This window comes from Hordeum vulgare, chromosome 2H (assembly GCF_904849725.1).
Source record: "Hordeum vulgare subsp. vulgare chromosome 2H, MorexV3_pseudomolecules_assembly, whole genome shotgun sequence".
In the NCBI taxonomy this organism is placed as follows: Eukaryota; Viridiplantae; Streptophyta; class Magnoliopsida; order Poales; family Poaceae; genus Hordeum; species Hordeum vulgare.
Window position 1 is genome coordinate 108,611,111 of NC_058519.1, and position 21,033 is coordinate 108,632,143.

General features: G+C 45.4%; 1 protein-coding gene across 1 annotated transcript; it reads right to left on the reverse strand.

The window, feature by feature from the left end:
• Nucleotides 1-15,024: 15,024 nt before the first annotated feature.
• LOC123425388 (phosphatidylinositol glycan anchor biosynthesis class U protein-like) lies at nt 15,025-20,765 on the reverse strand. Its single transcript, XM_045109083.1, has 15 exons — nt 20,516-20,765; nt 19,996-20,148; nt 19,845-19,892; nt 18,804-18,864; nt 18,646-18,678; nt 18,279-18,403; nt 17,619-17,753; nt 17,326-17,402; nt 16,988-17,235; nt 16,565-16,621; nt 16,323-16,491; nt 16,142-16,199; nt 15,974-16,059; nt 15,789-15,845; nt 15,025-15,586 (listed from the first exon to the last, which is right to left on the reverse strand). The coding sequence occupies exons 2-15, from the start codon at nt 20,126-20,128 to the stop codon at nt 15,512-15,514; spliced, it is 1,362 nt and encodes a 453-aa protein (XP_044965018.1). The 5' UTR covers nt 20,129-20,148; nt 20,516-20,765; the 3' UTR covers nt 15,025-15,511.
• Nucleotides 20,766-21,033: the final 268 nt, after the last annotated feature.

Consider the following 21,033-nt stretch of genomic DNA (forward strand, 5'->3'; position numbering starts at 1 on the left):
CGGTTCGTGAGACGGTTCGCGGACGGATCGAGGGACGTGAGAACGTTCCACTACATCAATCGTGTTTGTTAACGTTTCTGTTGTGCGATCTACAAGGGTACGTAGATCGAAAATCCCCTCTCGTATTTGGGAGCAAAGCAAGGATAACTTTTATCTCTTGGTTAATATGATTAACGTATCTTGAAAAAATCAAAGAATTTTATGTTTCGAATAGTCTATGTCTATCAGGTTAGAGTAGTAGCATAAACCGGCACGACGTTATCCGAAATCCATGATTTTGTACGTGAACCATTCATGCCACATACAAGAGCCCCACGGCATGCATTAACATAGTCCGTTAAAAGAAACACGGCGCCAATCCAGTAACCTCGTTCGTTTCTCCCAGCTCGTATAGTAGTAGCGGCCAAGCCGACCCCACGCCAGGGCCGGAAACCAGCCCAGAGCCGGCTCGCATCGGCTCGGCTCGTGTGGCGGGCCCGGGCGAAGCGGAGGTAGCTCTCCGCGACCCTGTAGGGGCACCCAGCAGGCAGCAACTGGCACCCAACAAACAGCCGCTGCAACTTGCCGCGCTCCGGCGGTCCCACCACCGAGGGCCTACGCCGCAGCGACACGTCGCCTCCCCCGCGCGCATCCGCCCGCTTTTAAAGCCCAGCAGGTACGGATACGTGTGCGTGAGGCCGCCGCATCGCGCGCCACGTGCGGCCTCCCTCCTCCCTCGCGGGCCCCACGACAGCTCACCGCCCCACACGCACGCAGGCCAGCTTTGCCGTCGCGCCCTCCCTTTTCTCGAGACCCGTCCGCGGCGGGTGACACGCGGGGCCTCCGGGAGCCCGGGCCCGGCCGTCGGTGGCCTGCGCGTAAAAGATGATGCGTGCAGTGTGCGGGCGTTTCTGGTGTGAGGTAAGCGTGCAGGTGGGGCGTTGTCGCCGGGTCTGCGGTGGGCGGACACGTCACCCCGCCGGGGTGGGGGCGACGGCGACGTACCGGCGCGGAGATCCACGTGTCGGGGGAAACGCCCGGAGGGGGCGAACGGACGGCGGAGATGGGCGCCTGCCCGTCCTCCCCGGTGGGGCCGACCGCCCACAAGTGGATGGCGGATAGCGTTTGCTTGTGGTCCTCCGGTGGGAAGGGGCCCGGATCCTTTGCGGCGAGCCGGCTGTGGGTAGGCCTAGAACAGTTGCGTGGGTGGGCGACAGACAGACGGCCGGACAGATCGTCGCATGAGGTCCCGGCCTCCATGTGTAAACCTCTGGGTTCTCTTCTGTGTAGTTATCTCTTTCCTGGATTGGATTCCTTCTGTGTAGTACTAGTAGTACGCCTTTGTAATCATGCTATTGGAACAGCTCAACACGTACTGACAGTTAAATGGGCTCTGTCAAATTTTCCCGGTGTTCTTTATGCTCTTCAGCTTGACTAATGTACATGCGGTCGATGCCGCTGCACACACTCATCTCTACAACTACATGCATGCATACACGTGCTGATGTGCAGTAAAAAAAATGTGCTACGTCCATACCGTAATGAGGACGCTTAGCTCAAGCAGCTTGCTGTTGCTGGTAGAAAGTATAGCTAAGACGACCAGTCTAAAGTTAAGAGTGATCACAAATGATCCGTCGAAAACCGGCACGCAGCCATCAAAGCTGACCGGCGACTAACCAATAATTGCGGGGCCTCGACTGGGAGGAGGATAAGCCACACGCGGCTCGCTCGCAGGGGATCCGGCAAATCCGCGAGGCGGGGAGCAGGATCTTGGGGATATCGATTTTGTACGATGTTCGCCACAGAAAAAAGTGAACGGAAAAAGAAAAAAACGGCGATCGGACGCTGTCAGATTCAAACCTCCAATAATCTACTCCTGCTTCCGCATCCTCTCCCGTCTCCGCTCGTTGCACGGCGCCAAGTTGCGCCCGAGCTTGCGCTTTCAAGCTAGTGGTTAGGCTTACTGATATTATTGTTAGCAGCAGTACCTGCTAATGCTGATACCTTCTTCTTCTTTTTTTAAGAATACAGTAAGTGCTGATCTCTGCACAAAGATTCGGTTTAGCTAGTGCGAAGTTTTCTTCCCTGCTCTAACGATAATCAATACTGGCAAGTCTTCTTTTCTTCTTTCCAATTCTGACTGCTCTCTCTGGTTTTCTAAGAAATGCTTTGAGCAACTTCAAAAATTCATCTATATCCAAATTAACTGTTGTTTATGGATAGTTGAGGCGAAAAAACAAACCTATCAAACAGGTCATGTAAACCTATCTTAACTTTAGAGGATGCCATAAATTAGCCTAAATCTACCTTTAGTTTTAAGTGAAGTTTCACATTTGTTTCAGCCAAATAGCTTTCAGCTTTTCCACAACTAAAAGTTCACATCAGTTTTTCTACAACTCATAGCTCACAACAGTTTTTACAAAATCTATAGTTCAACCAAACACGTCCTAAAATGAATGCACAAGATAGCGATGATGATGATGATGATGATGATGTAGAAGAATAGACAATCACAAATCCATCTTCCATCGTCCATGACAAAAGGGCACCCGGAAGGAATAGTGAGAAAGAAAAATTGAAGAATGATGGCGATGCAGTTGTGTTCAATAGTAGCAAGCAAAAGTAAATTTGGGTCAAGCGAACCTTGGTAACCCCGTTGTGCAAACTCTCTTTTGGTACTTCCGTCCATGCTTCCCACCCTATCGAGGGTACTATCAGTGTTCCGTACCGTCAGTTGACGCGCCAGGAAGGGGTTGCGTCGGCCGAAAAACGACCCCAAATCAGATCTTCAACCACGACTAGCAACCTTGCATCACGAGAGGGCCTCACCTTCAGCTCCATCAGCTTTGTCATGAACGAGTCAGGACGGTTCGATGTCAACGACCTCCCCCGCCCGCACCATGCATCTCCTTTGGATCGCTCATGTTCGTCATCAACTCCTACGACAACCTCCAACTACGCGTCCCGCCACCAAGTTGGTCCGCATACGCGGTCTCATCAAAGCCTGCATCACCAACACCACCATCCTCTGACTCCGACAACGCCGATACCGCATCATCGAACCCTAAGTCAGTATATTTTCATGTGAAAATGGGCTTAAAGCAAGCAATTTCGATTCACTTAGAGTGGTAGATGTTAGGTTGATCTCTCCGTGTCGGCCCAACGGCCCACCAGACCCTTGATCCATATGTGCCCTGATCGGGGGCGCCCAACCCGTTATGGTTGGTGCGCCCCTGTGACCCGCACTATATTAACAGAGGTGGGGGCCGAGGCACGAGACACGAGGTTCGTTGCCGTCACTTTCCCAACCTACACGCCCTATCGATCTAGGGTTAGCGCGGTGCTCACGGAAAGCACTACCGACGCCACCACCTCTCTCTGCCGTCATCACCGTCGCCCCTCTGCGATGGCGTCAGGCTCGAGTTCCTTGAGCGCAGGACAAGGTAAAACCCACCACCACTATCGGAATCACCAGTTTACCGGATCCAAAGATCCATCAATGGTATCAGGGCAGGTTTCAGTAATGGATTTTCGGTAGCAAAAGTACAGTTTCCCCTCCCCACCAACCCTAGAACAGGGCAAAGAAAGACAATAAAACAGCAAAAGCAAAAGAAAACCACCGAATTCCTATCCGGCAAAGAGCACCGCCATCTCGGTTGTGCCTGTTCCTCTCGATCCCCACACGCATCGCAAAGCCGAAGTTGGGGAAGAATAACGCCACCCCGAGAGGGGCAAAGTAGCACCATCGCCGATCCGTTCGACGGCGCGCTCACCACAGAGGGGGACGCGCAGCCGGCGAAGGGGAAGGCAACGGTGCATATCTATGTCTCTCTTTTGGGTCTGTATCTGGTTATGTACAGAGGAGATAGAGGGAGTACAAAGAAAAAGAAAAAGGCGGCAGAGGCGCGCTCGGCGCGGCGCGACAGCGCACTGCCGACGCCTGCGACCGGAGTCAGCGGCTCACGCATCGCTGGCAATGGCTTGCGCGTCATGCCGCGAGAGAAAGAAGGGTCGCGGCGTGTTCCGCAAGCCGGGGGGAACCACGGGCGTGCATGGGACGGTGGTCTTCGACCCCGTCACCGCGGACGGCCAGAGTCTCGCCGGAGTTCTGCACCAGCACAAGACAGGAGGAGAAAGAAGAAGCGAGCGGCGCGAGCACCTGCTCCAGAGCGAGCGGCACGGGGGGGGGGAGGAGGGGAATGACCGAGGGTTTCGGTCGGTCTCCCCTCGCTCACCAGTTTTGTTCGGGCTACACGGGTGGGCGACCGTCAGATCGTATCGGATGGCCCCGATCGAGCCGCGAGCGAAACCCTAGAGCAAAGCAGGCTTTTGGGCCAAAAGGGGAGGAAGGTCGTCCCATGTTGTGGCCGACGGATGCGGCCAGCGGGAGAGAGGCCCGGGCGCTGGGCAGCTGGGCCGGTTTCGGCCCAGTCAATCCTGACCAATTTTTATATATAGACTGGTTTTGTCCAATTATCTGGGTAGATTTTAATACAGTTTTTTCTATGCATATTTTCTAACGAAAATTTTGCTTAGAAAATAGAAAAGAAATGGAAATGTTTCTGCAAAGAAAACGTAGAAAAGTTTCTGAAATAGAGAAATAGAAAAGTTTTTGAAACTAAAAATAGAAAATTTTCAGAAAAAAAGTTCATGAATTTATAAAGAGAATAATAAAGTTCATGAATTTTTATTTTGTCATAGAAATTTTTTCTGTAAAGTAGAAAAAGTACATGAATTTTTTATATTTACGTTTTCCACTGCAAAGTAATTTAATAGTGCTCTTTTATGAAGTAAATAAAAGTTTAGAGAGAATAAACTTTAAGAGCATATTAAAGTGATTGTTGAAATAAATATGGTTATGTTATTTTTTTAACCAACGTTGTTAATAACATGATCATGTTGCATTATTGGCATTAAAGATGCATTTATTTCTATTATTTGCCCAAAGGTAATATAGATTTATTTGCATAGACAATTGTATGTTTAATTTGACCAATGTTAGATTAATGCATATAATTGTTGTACTGATCTCGCTTAAATTGTGATTTCAGGAGGCTTTCACTTGATGAGTTGCCTAAAGGACATTCCGACACTTAGAAGTGATAATTACACTGAGTGGAGGAAGAAAGTTGACTGGCTTTTACCTGTGCTGAGGTGGACTGGGTTCTGGAGGAACCACAACCCGTTAAACCTCCAGAGCCAGTCAGAGATGCAAAAGACACTCATGCTGCATGGGAGAAAAAGCATAGGGATTACGCTCGAGTGGAGATGTCCTACTCCCTCAGCAACCAAAAGTGGGTAAATGCCAACAAAAAGTGTTTGGCATTTATAAAGAATACAATTGAGAACGCCGTTGTGGGCTCAGTTGCAGAGTGCACTTTCGCAGGGGAGTTGCTTGCCAAGATATAGAGTCAGTTCACTCGCTCTTCAAAGACATATGCCATCTAGTTGATAAAACAACTGGTTACAGAGAACTACACTGGAGGTGGCCATGGCATTAGAGAGCACATCCTTCGGATGAGCAACATGGCAGCAAAGCTAAAGCCCATGGACGCGGATCTGGAGATCAAACCAGCTCTCCTCGTCCACCTGGTCATGGCTTCACTGCCAAAGGAGTTTGAAACCTTTGTTGTGAACTACAACATGCAGCCTGATACATGGGACATAGAAAAGGTAATAGCAATGTGTGCCCAAGAAGAGGAGAGAATTAAAGCCTTACATGGTGGCTCCCTGAACTATGTGAAGGAAAAGAAAAATAATTTCCAACCCAACAACAAAGGTTCTCCTTCAAAGCCACATGGTAAAGGTCCCGCGCATTTTTAGCATCAGCAAACGCCTCTTCCAGTGGACAAGGACACTTTTCTCCACTGCAAGAAAACATGATACTACAAAAAGGATTGCCCTGAGTGGCTAAAGGCCTTCATGACAAAGAGAGGTAACGACATCGTTTCCTTTGTTAATGAATCCCTATATTTACAGTTTTCGAAATCTACTTGGTGGATTGACTCAGGTGCAACTATTCATGTTGCAAACTCTATACAGGGATTATGCAAAGAAAAGAAAGAAGTATTGAAGTCGCAAATGGTGTCCAAGCAGAAGTTGAAGCTGTCGGTGACGTCTCCTTGGAGCTAACCGAAGGATTCAAGCTTTTGCTTAGAGATATTCTATTTGTTCCTTCATGTAGTAGAAATTTAATAAGCGTCTCATGTTTGGATAAATACAATTATGAATGCTATTTTGGACATGGAAAATGTGCCATTTGGTATAATAATGCTTATGTGGGTGATGCTTTCCTCCATAATGAGCTTTATTTATTATCACTTCATGAAAAAGTGCATTATGTGTATACTGTGAATGAGCAAAGTTCCTCGCCGAAAAAAGAACAAAATAAAAGAAAGAGAACTCACGACTCATCGAAATTATGGCACTGTCGCTTGGGCCATATTTCCAAGGGGAGAATAGAAAGATTAGTCAAAAGTGAAATTCTTCCTCCGTTGGAGTTCTCTGAATTAGAACAATGCATAGATTGTGTTAAAGGAAAGTATGTAAAACAAATCAAAAAGGGTGCAAACCGAAGCACAAGAACACTCGAAATTATTCACACTGACATTTGTGGACCATTTCCTGTGAAAAGTGTGGATGGCTGTGATTCGTTCATAACATTCACGGATGATTACTTCCGCTTTGGTTATATTTATCCAATCAAAGAAAGAAATGAAGCATTGGATAAATTGAAAATATTCAAAGCTAAAGTTGAAAATCAGCTTGACAAAAGAATAAAGATAGTGAGGTCTGACCATGGGGGGAGTACTACGGTCGACACACTCCATATGGCCAAGTCCCTGGAGCTTTTGCAAAGTTTTTGTAGGAGACTGGCATAGTAGCCCAGTATTCAATGCCGGGCGAGCCTCGGCAAAATGGAGTAGCTGAAAGGTGTAACCGTACCCTTATGGATATGGTACGCAGCATGCTCAGTTACTCCAACCTGCCATTGGGATTATGGATGGAGGCGCTTAAAACCGCCATTCACATTCTCAATAGAGTACCAAAAAAGTTGGTGCCCAAAACACCGCGCGAGCTGTGGACAGGAAGAGTAACATTCCTGCAACACTTCGGGGTGTGGGGATGCCCAGCTGAGGCCAAAATGTTTAATCCAAACATTGGAAAGTTAGATCCCAAAACATTGAGTTGCTATTTCATTGGCTATCCTGATAGATCAAAAGGTTTTCATCTATACTGTCCAGAAAGATACACAAAGTTTGTAGAAACGAGACATGCGGTCTTCTTAGAGGACGGAATGATGAGGGGGGCATGGTAGCTCGAAAAATTGATATTGAGGAGAAGAGGGTGCATGCACCTAATTCGATGATTCAAGAGCCATTTTCGCACTATCTGTTATAACTCCAACCATGACAACTATGGAGAAGATCCAGAACCTGTCCTTCAGGATCCGACTGAACCTGTTGTTAGCATGAAAGGGAGGTACAATAGCAAATTTTAGAGGATGTGCCAGAGAATGAGGCACTTAGAAGGTCTAACAGAACAAGAAGATCAGCTATTTCTGCTGATTATAAAGTTTATAACACAGAAGTGGTTCATATGGAAGGTGATCCCACTTCATATGAAGAAGCGATGAGAATCCCTCACTCATCGAAGTGGCTGGAGGCAATGGAAGACGAGATGAAATCGATGAGTTCCAACGATGTTTGGGACTTAGAAATTATTCTTAAACGAGCCAAAACAGTAGGTTGTAAATGGGTCAACAAAACAAAGTATGACTCTAATGGGAATATAGAAAAGTATAGAGCACGACTCATCGCAAAAGGATTTACACAAAGAGAAGGGATAGACTACAATGAGACTTTTTCCCCAGTCTCATGTAAGGATTCCTTCATAATCATAATGGCATTAGTTGCACATTTTGATTTAGAGTTGCATCAAATGGATGTAAAGACGACATTTCTAAACGGGGATTTAGAAGAAAATGTCTACATGAAACAACCCAGGGGTTTTATCATGGAAGGAAAGGAAGACATGGGATGCCACCTAAAGAAATCCATTTATGGACTAAGGCAAGCCTCTAGACAGTGGTATCTAAAGTTTAGTGATACTACTAAAAGATTTGGATTTCAAGAAAATGTTGAGGATAACTGCGTTTATGCAAAGTTTAAAAATGGGAAATACATTTTCCTAATCTTGTATGTGGATGATATCTTGCTTGCAAGCAATGGTGTTAGTTTACTACAAGAGACAAAGAAGTTTTTATCCTCAAACTTTGATATGAAAGACCTTGGTGATGCTTCATATGTTTTGGGCATTGAAATTCGCCGAGATAGGAAAAATGGAGTCTTAGGACTGTCACAGAAAGCATATTTAGAGAAGGTTCTCAAAAAGTACAATATGCATGCGAGTAAGGACACACCTGCTCCTATAGTCAAGGGCGGTAGTTTTGGGAATTACCAATGTCCCAAGAACAAGTACGAGCTCAATCAAATGAAAACAGTGCCATATACTTCGGCTGTTGGAAGTTTATAGTATGCACAAGTGTGCACACGCCCTGACTTAGCTTTTATCACTGGGGTACTCGGTAGATATCAAGCGAATCTAGGCCTAGAGCACTGGAAGATGACAAAGAAAGCATTACATTATGCGCAAGGCACAAAGGATATCATCCTAACATACAGAAGATCGGATTCCCTGGGAGATAAAAGGGTATTCACGCAGATTTTGCGGGAGATAGAGATGATAGAAAATCCACATCAGGAACGTGTTCATTCTTGCTGGAGGGGCTATTTCATGGAAAAGCTCCAAACAGACCATAGTTGCATCGTCCACGATGCAAGCAGAGTTCATAGCATGTTTTGAAGCCACCGGGAAGGTGATATGGTTAAAGAAATTTATACCCGACTTGAAAGTGGTAGATTGTATTCACAAGCCACTAAAGATATACTCTGACAACCAACCCGCGGTATTTTATGCTCACAACAAGAAGTCGAGTAATGCTTCCAAGACAATAGATATAAAGTATTATGTTGTGAAAGATAAAATCCAGGATCACACTATAAGTCTCGAGCATATAAGTACATAGGATATGCTTGCGGATCCGCTAACAAAAGGCTTACCACCCAATGTGTTCAAGGAACACTTAGCCGGCATGGGTTTAATGGAAAGCCTATGATTCCTGAATCATAAGTGGCCCAAAAGTAACAGAATTTATTTTAAAACAAAACGTATGTTGTGGTTGTATGATTCTATCGGTAATTAAGCTGTGACGATGAGACATGCTCTACATGCCTATATGTGATGGAACAAATAAACTAGAAAGTATAAAGTAAAATAAAAGTTGAGATCAAGGGGGAGAATGTTAGGTTGATCTCTCCGTGTGGGCCCAACGGTCCATCGGACCCTTGATCCATATGCGCCCTGATCGGGGGCGCCCAACCCGTTATGGTTGGTGGGCCCCTGTGACTCGTGCTATATTAACAGAGGTGGGGGTCCACGAGACACGAGGTTCGCCACTGCCACTTTCCCCACCTACACGCCCTACCGATCTAGGATTAGCGCGGTGCTCATTGGAAGCACCACCGACGCCACCACCTCTCTCTGCCGTCATCACCGTCACCCCTCTGTGATGGTGTCAGGCTCGAGTTCCTCGAGCGCAGGACAAGGTAAAAACCCACCACCACTACCGGAATCACCAGTTTACCGGATCCAAAGATCCATCAGCAGATATGCACAAGCCCAACATTTTAACCTAAGATGTTGTATAATTTAAGTTTGTGATTTATCACAAGAAATATTAGGTGTGTTATTGGTTTTCTTCCATCCTAAGATTGAGGTACATCGTACTATAGAAAGAAAAATAAATATTGTAAGCTTATACATTTTGCTGACCGAGACTCTTTTCTTAGCCAATCATGTATACTCGAGAGTTGTCCAACCTCTTGCCTAACCTGGTATATTGGGGCCTACGACCACTTGTGACCTATCACAGCTACAACACGCCACTAATATAGGACCCTTTTATTCGGCGAAGTGATATTTGTGAACGTTTTGATGACAAATTTAGTGTGTCGAGGGGTGACAGTTTTCTTAGAACAACATGTCATTTTCCGGAATGAAGGCTCAAAAATATCATCCTCCTAGAAAATGTCATATTGTTATGAAGAAAATGCCACCACTGATAGAACTAAAGTTGTCAAGGAAAACGTCAGAAATACCATGTTCTGCCCAGGAACGCTCGCCAGTTAGCTTTTCGGTTAATCTATCTAAAACGATTATACATGGTTACGCACCTTGATGGACTAAATCTTCCGCCAAAAAAAACCTCAAAAACCTTTGGCTAGGAGCTAGCGATCCTGGCAGAGTACGGATCCAAAGCAAAACAAATATGGCCGCGAATTTTCTTCTGCGCAATCGAGTATGAGTAGTTGTCAACTTCTGAGCATGTTAACGTATACACGACTTATGATGATGACGATCTGATTGAAACAACAAAAACCACATGACAAGCATTTGTGTATTTGGCGATGACAATGATGTGGTTTCTTGGGTACTTTTCTCGACAAAAAGACTTGGATGCAGCACGCAATCGATCGGTCGATCGCAGCTGTTGGACGACATGTACACGGCGTTACTTTTTCTATTTGTAAAGTAAAAGGAAGAGGGCAAGTTGCTAATACGACGGGGCTTGTTTGCATCTCATTGTAGCGTACGGCTCCTGGTTAGCGTAGGGATTAGCTTTTATTAATCCCAACTTGCAAAGCATAATTGACAGGTACCTGGTATAGCGCAGCTGACCTCTGCAAGTCTTAGTTTTTCTATGGAGCAGCCGTACGTAGAAAGCTATGCATCCTTCATCGCAAAAATGAAAAAAAAAAAAAAAAAAAAAAGAAGGAAACTAAGCTTTTTTTCTGAGTGGAAGAAACGCCATTAGTCAGGTGCGAGATTACAAAATGCAGAAGGCTAGTTATGCAGATTTTGTAATAAGACCTGCGTCAGCAGACGCAGGTTATCAATTCAATTTGGCAGCACTCATGGACTTTGGCGGTAGAATCTACCGTGTATTGCATTTACATGAGGTATGATTTGTCAAAAAGAATATTTTTAGCACCGACCAAAATTTTGAATTCTGGGCTACATCACTCTTATCATCTAGTGAATCTAATTTTCCGTCTAGTATAAGAGCAACTCTAACAGATCCCGTAAAAACTGGACCCGTAAAACACGTTTGCGGTTTCACTTAGATTTCGTTTACGGGTCGAAAATGAGCGCGGACGAATAGAAACCGTAAATGAAACTGCATAATTTGAAAATATAGTTTCGCGGAAGTTCATACTACATACTACATAGATTACATACTACATATTACATCAGTGCGAGCTCAGTCCTCCTCGTCGGAGCTGCCGAGGTCGATGTACATCGTCTTCTGCTCCTCGCGGATGCGCCGCCACTCGTCGTTCTTCGCCTTGGCGGCGATGTTGGCCTCGACCGCCTACCGCCACTGGAGGTCTTCGATCTCCTCGTCGTGGCGCCGGCACTCCGCCTCCTCGTGCAAGCTGCGCTCGGCAATGGCGGCCGCAACCGCGTCCACGTCGGCGACGAAGTCCTCCGGCCCGACGACTCCACGGCGGCCGAGCTCCTCGGGCTCCTCCTTGACGGCGACAACGTCCTCCAGCTCCTCCGACCACTGCCTCTTCACATGGAGAAGGCGCGCGAAAGAGGAGGAGCTCGCGGCCGAGGACGAGCCCGCGGCGACCTGCCGATGGTCGTACTCCTCCGTCTCCCGGACGCGGAAGCTCGCCGGCGGTGACATGCCGCGGTTGGTCCACCTACGGGCCCCGCGCTTCCTCGCAGCGGCCGACCGGACGCGTCGCTCGCGCTCCGGGTCGCTTCCGCCGTCGGATTTGCTGCCGGAGCCGCGTCCGGAGCTCCACATTGCGGCTGGAGACGGGGGAGGTGGTCGCCGGCGGCGAGAAATATGGGGAAGGGGTGGGGAATCGCGGGGGCTCGGCGGCGGCGGGGGATAGGGTTTCGACCCGCAAACGCACCGCGAAACCGTAGATATAGTGGTTGGGGCGTGCGTTTTGCGGGCCGCGACAAATATTTTTACGGGCCGGGCGAGTACGCGGGCTCTGTTCTGACCGGAAAAATGGGCCTAACCCGCATACTCGCCGGACTTTTACGGGTTTACCTCTTTTGCGGGGTCTGCTAGAGTTGCTCTAATTGGACTATTCCTAATGCTCCCATCTTTTCGGTTTATTGAGCTGGAAAAGAGTATGGGTGAGCCGTATTGCATGTGTTTCACTTAAATCTAATTTTATGCACAAATTTCAATAACTATGTATTGTGTTTTTTTTGGAGATTGCAGACTACCCCGCGCCCCGTGTCGCCCACCCCACGGACGACACGAGCAGAACCCTAGCCGTCGGAAGAACTCCCTCCTCGCCAGATCTCCCTACCCACACCGCCGCCGGCAGGCATCGCTGGACAAAGCACGCGTAGCGTCGGCGGCAACGGGGCACTCTGGTTCCTCCTCTCGCGGAGGTCGGGCGTTGCAGAGCGTCCGCCATGAAGGTGCGTGGTCACCGTTGCGAGCTGGCGCAAGGGCTTGCGCGGGCGAGCGCATACGGTGCGCGGGAGCACCATGTGCCCCCCCCCCCCCGGTGGTTCTTTGCTCGAGTATTTCTCATATGTTTTAGAAAATATCATCAAAAAGTTCCAAGCGATTTCGAGAACTTTGATTTTCTGCACAAAAGATAACTCCATGGTAATTCTACTGAAAACAACGTCAATCCGTGTTAGTTCCAATTAAATGATATAAAGTGCATCAAAATCATATAAAAATATTATAAACATAGATAAATATGACATGAATACTTCATAAATTATTTATACATTAGTGACGTATCAAATACCACCTTGGTCATCTCATTAACTACTTGAAACCAACAAATGAACTCCAAAAAATGTCTATGAACAAATCCTTTGTATATAACACAAGACAACCATTAATTTATAGAAATTATTATTAATTATCAAAACTAAACATGAGGGCACAATATTCTAACACATGGTCTTAGAGCTACAGAGACAAGACGAACCTACCGCGGCGCCAACGAGAGGCAGGAACCTTAGCCTTTATTTTTAGGAGCAGACGGAGGCTGCATTATAACGACCGGGTTCCACGAAGGCTGCGGGGTTTATCCTCTTTTTCAAAGAAGTTTTTTTACTATGTTTTACTTAGGATGTGGCTAGAATTCAGTTGGCTGAGATTCAATTAACATAACAAAAAAAAAAACTTTACGCAGATCTGCATGCAAGATCAAACGAATATAAGATCAAGTGAGACATAACTAAGTCTCAGCCGATGAGACTTAGCAAAACTTTTATTATGTTCACCGGCACGACTCTCCTTAGTGTCGTTAGTAGTACTTTCAATTACCATTGACCATATGGCGACGTCATCTCATTACGTCCATGATATACCCCAAGGCATGAGTATCACAGTGATTTCATTACGATAACCTGTCTGGGGGAACTAATTCTGCACTTATCTTCAACGAAGCAGGTACGTATTCCGGGAACGATCACCGCTCAAATGTCCTTTTAACAAGAAGGTGCCAACGAAAGAAGGGGAATATGCAGGATGCAGCTGCATGTGGCAAAAGCGCAGGCACATGTTCTCGTGGGCCGGCCTGCCTGTCGAAGGCAATTTTTTTTTTAAAAAAAAAATGGAAGGAAGGAAGCAACGGCAAGAAGAAGAGCTGCAGGCCGGCAACTAGCAGCAGACAGAGGACGTGTAAAAGCGCAGAAAGGTCCACGAGGCCATACCGGGCGCCTCTCAATTTGGCCAACTTGCCCCGCCGGAGATCAATCAGGCCACCATTTCAGTGATTTCACATCACCCTCATGCATCTCATCCCCTACCCTAATATCCATGTACTTGCTGTACCGCCACTTGACAAGTAGTTTATGATATCCACCGACCAGGCCACCACCTCCACCTCCACCTCCACGACGGCGCCGGGGGGTCGGTCGGCGTCGTGTCGTGTGTCCCCGGGCGTGCATGCACGCACGCCATGCATGCATGAACCTCTCCCCCGGCGAATATTGTAGGCGCAACTTGTGGCTCCGTCTCATGCTAGCTAGCCAGTAGAAAACGGAACACGAGCGCTCATCAATCATTATTGTAGCCTCTGCGTGCTGCCTGCCCATTCGTAGATGATGCAGCACGACGGACGGTTTTCAGAGCCTTATGAGTGTGTACGTACGGTTCTATGCCTGTTTCCTCCTCCTTTTCTTCTCGCTTTGCCGTGAGGATGCATGAACCGACAACAAATGGTCGACGAAATGGCCACACGTCGACGGCACGGTCTAGAAAACTCGGTCAAAGACCAAAGGAAAGGACGGAGGGACGGTGTGGCGCATGGGGAGAGGAGCGTGCCCGTCAGGAAATATGGCCATGGGAGGTGGGATCGGAGGGACGTAGCCATCCATGGGGTTAACTGGGAACATGTGTCGCCCGAGGGGGACGGAGAGAATCATGGATGGATGGGTCATGGGAGGATGGATGCCCACGGAGAAAGGCGATGTAACTTGCACGACAACAACTCCTCCTCGACACATGGGTGGATGGTGAAGCATGCACGCAGGCCGCGAGAGTGAGATTTCAGCGCCCCGCTTGGTAAAAAACTTGCTCGGCGCACTTCAGAAAAGGCGCATATTACACGATTTTCCCGCAGGTTTGGGTCCAAGGGATTATGCGTAGTAGAGAATGCCGAAATAAACAATACTATATAAAACCAATATGCTTGGAAAAAGGTATGGTAACGCTAGCCACAACAGGTGACTTCAGGGATTACCCAGATAAGCATCAATCAACTGAAAAAGAGCTCAAAAACACAAATGCAATTGCTGGAGCCACACCATCAGAGTAGAGAAGAATGTATCATAAAACAGATCCAAACAAGCTAGGCGTCTTTCATTCACCAACCAGCATGGCACACAAGTAACACGGACAGAAACTGGAGAATACAGAGAAAATAATCGCACGAGGAAAGAAATTCTATTGCAGCTCAAAGGTTTATGTGCCAGGAACGTCTCCGAATATTGGTTTGCAGTACATAGGAAGTAGTAAACTGCAACGTGTGACTGACAATGACCTCGGCTTTACCAAGATGAAAGAAAATGGACTTTGACAACGAAAACAGAGGCATCCAAAGGCTACCTGACAAGCTGACTACCAGGGATCAATTTCACAAAGATCAGACAAGGCAGTAATCAAATGATTCATAGAGAAATTCAGTGCCGACTATGGTTAGCTTCGAGGGAGAAACCTAGATTCTTTCTCTAATCCTGGTTAGGCGATCTGGTCCATATTGTACAAATGTGGGAGGTACAATACAACATGACATGGAACATTATCAACTGCATCTACCCAAAATCACATGACAATGAACTGGTCACAAATTCGCATCATGGGGAACCAGCAAGAAAAGCATCTGAGATGTTGACCTTCTGAGAAATGATGTTAAGCTTTTATAAGTAGCCTTAGTTTCCTGTCATGCTTTATCATTGAACTTACAGTCTCCACGACCAACACAGTCTGCAAAAAAAAAATGGCAAACGTTAACTCATATAGTACAGATATCAAAAGGGCAAGTAAGAGAAACTGTACATACTACAATCAGTCAGCATTCTAAGTAAGTTAAGAAACATGACTATTTTAGCTGAGATGTTTATCTGAAGGAACAAGCACTCAGCATTCTAAGAAACATTCAATATTATGCTCACAAAGGGATAGTTACCTGAAGGCAGGTATAAGCCAAACCGGTCGCGAAGTAGAAATTTGCGTTACCAGTGCCCTGCGAACATTGTCATGTTAGTAACAGTACACAAAGTGTGTGTGTGTGTGTGTGTGCGCGCGTGTGTGTGCGCGCATGTGTGTGTGTGGAGAGAGAGAGAGAGAGAGAAAGAAGAGAGAGAGAGAGACCCTCCAAATCCATAGGTTATGCATGACAGGGCTAAGGAGAGAGACTCCAATATATCCAAAGAACAAGAAGAAGGTGAACTGCATCTCTGCAGGATGGAAAGTTAAAGAGCATTAACTTATGATATTAGACACTAATTCAAAAATATTCGATACCGGCATTTTAGGTACCCGCTAATTCATTGGCGAACAGGCCTAGAAGTCCAATATATAGAGCTGAATCTCCAGCCTTCAAGATAAGCATGAATTTAGGAGCAAAAACAAGAGAGCAAAACATGAAACAAAACTGAACATCAACCTTATGCAGCCAAGGGGTTAAATTCATCAGAACTACCATGTAAAATATACTCACCGAGGGATAAGATTTCAGCATTGCAACAATTGCTGTGTAAACAAAGGCAAGGAAGCACGGTCGATGCTTCAAACGGATAGCCAATGGCAAGACCATAAAAATGATGTTCATATTAAAGACTATAAGAAAGAAGCTTCTGAAGAAGTCAAAGACTTCGGCAAAGAAATACCTGCATTAATTCTCAAACAAATCAGATTAGTCAAATTATACCTGGGTTCCAATTACACTTTCTTAAGACTTACCATAACACACCAATATTTGGTGATAAATCCTTCACCGTAAGGATAAAACCATATGTCCTGCAAAACCAATGCACACAAGTCAAGACTAGGCATTTGGTAACAGATAAAAGCCAGTCAATTGCAAACACACAAATCGGTACTAGGCACTTGGCAAGCAATAAAGGCCAGTCAATTGCAAGAAAAGACGACTTTGACTAGATGAGGCCCAACAACAAAGTTGACATGTTAGGAAAATTGAGGGGACAGGCTATATTGCTGATAAGAATATACAAATATCCAAGACCAAATTGAATTCATAAATAAGAGCTGTATTAATTTCTCCTTTAAAATTCACCATGAATGGGGAAAGTCTTAACAGAAAATATTACACTCTTTCACATGATTTTGATGGCTACAGAAGAATTAAATGGTCAAACATCTTACTTTTCAAACATCTCCTGTAGGCCACCCACTTTATTTAGAATAATGCTGTTCAATAACAACACATAACATGACCAGATAAACACCCACAATATGAAGTGAAGTATTGGTTTCCGTGAGAATTGTCCAAAACCTTTTTGGCTAGTACTTTTTCCATTATCTGACATGACAATTTTATTGGCACTCGAGCCTCTCTGAAGAAAGACTTTAGCTGGAGGAGTATCTGGACCATTACCCAATAAAAGAGCAACCTGAAAAACTAACAGTTAGAGATCAGCAGTGCAGATAAATGGCATGTACATACCATTGAACATTGAAAAAAAAATGGTTGTGGCACATACAGGTAGAATGAGAATTGCAGGATAAAGGGAAAGGTGTGTTGCCATAACATATCCAAAGGCAGCAAGCGGCACAAGACCTACAAAAGTTGCAAGGATGTTTTAATTGGAATTAGACTTGGGGAATTCTTGGTTATCTGAAGATCAATATACCATCTTCCATAAAAAAGTTATTAACGGAGGATTTGCCAAATAAAAGGCCAAGAAACAATGAGGTAAACAACTAGTTTAAGTAATATAATAGATATATTGAAAAACATAGAAGGCTGGAGGGAAACACAGCTAGCTCAACTTACCTGAACAGGCTCCATGTAACATTATCACGACCATTAAATTCTCAATTGGCGATGTACATGAACCCACACAGGTGATTATTGTCCAAGGGTTCCACAGATATATTAGAGAAGCAGTATCTCCTGCGCTTACATTCACTGTAAGTGTCACAAAAATGATAATTAGTACTATAAACAATTAGTAAGCATCACAAGACAAAGCATCCGACTCAAAGAGAGTGATGTTCCATTCACACCTTTCCAGACAAGATTGTATACTTTTCTCTTACCAACAACAAATTCGCACTATCAGGCAAGCAGAGGACTATACACATTAAAATCCACAAGGAAAATCCATAACCTTTTTTATTCCTTGTAAAGGAAAATTCGCATAAGTGGGTTTCCTTCTTTAAGAAAATATAAAGCTTAGAATGTCAACAACTACTTGACAAATAAAACATCTCTAAGATTTCACTTTTGGAGCTGTACGTCACAAGTATACAAATTTCAAAACCTTTGTGGTCGTTGGTACTCGGGAAAATAAATAGAAATTGGTGCCAAACAAAAGGCAAATTTAGCTCAAGATTCAATAAAGCACATCTCATGTTTTAGTTCAAATTTGAACTAAAACCAGGACACTTATTTTGCAACGGAGGGAGTATAACATTAACTAGTATGACTCACCAGAATTGTCCACTGATTTTGTGAGGTCAAGAGACTTCAAGCTTCTGTTACGTGCCATTTGGAGTGTACGCCCAGTTGATCGAATGAGTATAGCAGCTATAAAATCTACAGCCACAAAAACCAAACTGTGTTGTGCATTCATGAGTGTAATATTACATGACTGCCAGCAAAATGCAATAGTCATGGAAATATTCATGGTTACATTTTTTTTGGTTTGAACAATACAATGGGCAAGATAAAGAACATAAAAAGTAAAGCCTAAAGAAAACTGATTTTCTTCTATGAAAATCAGGTATACTTGAACAAGTTATCAATCTTAGACAAACATATACTGGTTTAAATGAACAATACATAGTAACTTATTTACCTGCAATATATATGAGAATGGTGTCCGCCTGACCTGTGACACCATGGAGTGTTAGAATACTAATATTTCATATGGTGATCTGATCAAATGAAGAGACATAGCAACAGTGGCGACATGAAAGAAATGATCAAAGAAGCATTAAAAAAAGGACCAAACACCTTTTGCTGGTTAGCGGACCAAGAACCGATAGAAGCAAAGGGGAACCATGATACATCGAACCTGAAAAACAGATCATTCAACAGGCTGGACCATCCCTTAAAAGTTCAAACTGTTAACACATCAACACTACAAAGAGCAAAAATATCACGGCTAATTGCTAAGCTTTGTCACGTAATTGCAAGAAGCATCTAGGCCTCTGATAAGTAGGAGCCATATTAGTTATCAGTAGTTTGTTACAGAAAAATTAACATGAAATAGTGCCTATCAGTATTCAGTAGATACCCAGACATTGATCCCAAATATAGGAAGGTGTCTTTCTGAGGCACCACCTGACCATCAAGGCTAACATCCTCCTCCTCGTGCATTATAGTACTGAAAGCGCACTTCATGTACTCGATTTTAGTCCTACTAAGTCTAAAACCTTTCGATTCCAAGGTTTTGCCTCCATAACTCAACTTCTTGTTGACCCCCGTCCGACTATCATCGACTAGCACCACATCGTCCGCAAAGAGCATACACAATGGGATATCTCCTTGTATATCCCTTGTGACCCCTGATGCAGCCCTATCTTAATCGGGAAGTCACCAGTGTCGCCATCAAGTATTTTAAAATTGCACTGTAGTACTCCCTCCCCCGGTGAAGATTTTACATTTAGCTTTAAAATTTGTCCACAAAAGTTGTATTTCTATCTTCCCGATGCACTTTAAAGTAGAAAAAATGTTTCTCTCTCATCACACGGTAATCAAGACCAATAACATTCTACATATGGTCTCCTCAATTTCTACATGCACTTAGCTCATTGGGGTTTGGGTAATTAAAGAGGAAAGAATGATGGTTTGCACCTTTCCAATGCATTTTTTACTCCACTCCACAATTTGTCCTAAAATTTCTATATGCACATTTTTCACCGGACGGAGGGAGTACCTAATAGTACCACCTCCCACCCCACTATCATGGCCTCGAAATTTTGGTCATTCAGATGCAAATGTGAAGTGCTAAAAGTTAGCAAAGAGAGCAAAGAGGGGAGCTGCGTAACGTACCGGAATAGGGTGACATGGACGCCTGCTTTAGCCAGTATCCTTCTGCCACTGCACCACACACAGAGAGGCAAACAAGATGTCCAATTACGTCAGCATCACAAAATGGCTGGGGTTTGGAAGGGAAGGACTGAGAGCAAGGAGGTGTGCTTACGGCGGCGGAGGGACGTGAGGGGGGTGGAGACCTCCGGGCGGGAGGCAAGGTGGAGGTCTCCGCCGAAGAGCACCAGAACGAGGCGGAACCCAACGGCCGCGACAGCCATCGACCAGTAGTGTCGGATCGCCATCGCCGCTGATCAGTGGAGATCTAGGATTTGCAAATATGACATGTTAACATACTAATTTAATTTACCAACAGAACTATCATAATCCACCTGATTGGACACAGCAAATTCTGTGTAAAATCATAATTCACCTGATTGGACACAACAAAAATTTACATTCTACTAACTCTGTACCTATGTGCAAAATTGGACACAAGAAATTATGTGCAAAATTATGTGTATGTGTATCGGGAGTATCAATCATGACGACATAATTGGACACAAGAAATTATGTGTATGTGTTAATGTACGTGGCAGATAGCACTGTCATAATCCACCTGATAATTCATGAATCTAAACCCGAAATTCGTAATGAGGCCAATCAAAACTTGGGGAATGGAGAAAAGGTACCTCAAATCGGCTGGCCGCTGCAACTGCACACCGCCGGCCGCAGGGCAGGACTGCTGCCGAGTGCGGAATGGGCGGCTGCCGAGCCCCGGCTGGCAAGGCTGCGGTGCGGCGGTGGGCGACCGAAGGTTGGGGCGGGGAGGGGCACTGGGTGGGCAGGGCCGGCTCCTTGCCTCCTGGGGTCCGGTGGTGGCGACGGCGGGCCTGCGAGATCGGGAGGAGAATCGGGGACGGGAGTCGGGAGCAGTGTTTTTTTTTTTCCTGAGCGGTTGGAGCAAAGCCCGTGCTAATCGTGCCTGGAACGACATGGCCCACACAGACACATTTATTAAATGGGCTGTGTCGTACCAGCCCACGTGCCTTGCTTCCTGGCCCAGCCACGGCACAATTTTAGTTTGATGCGCTGTTTTTAGATCACTAGTAAAAGGGCCCGTGCGTTGCAACGGGACAAAGAAATGCATGATTATTTTTTAAATCAGCAAACATTTTATGAATGAAAAACTATTTTATAAGTCACAAAC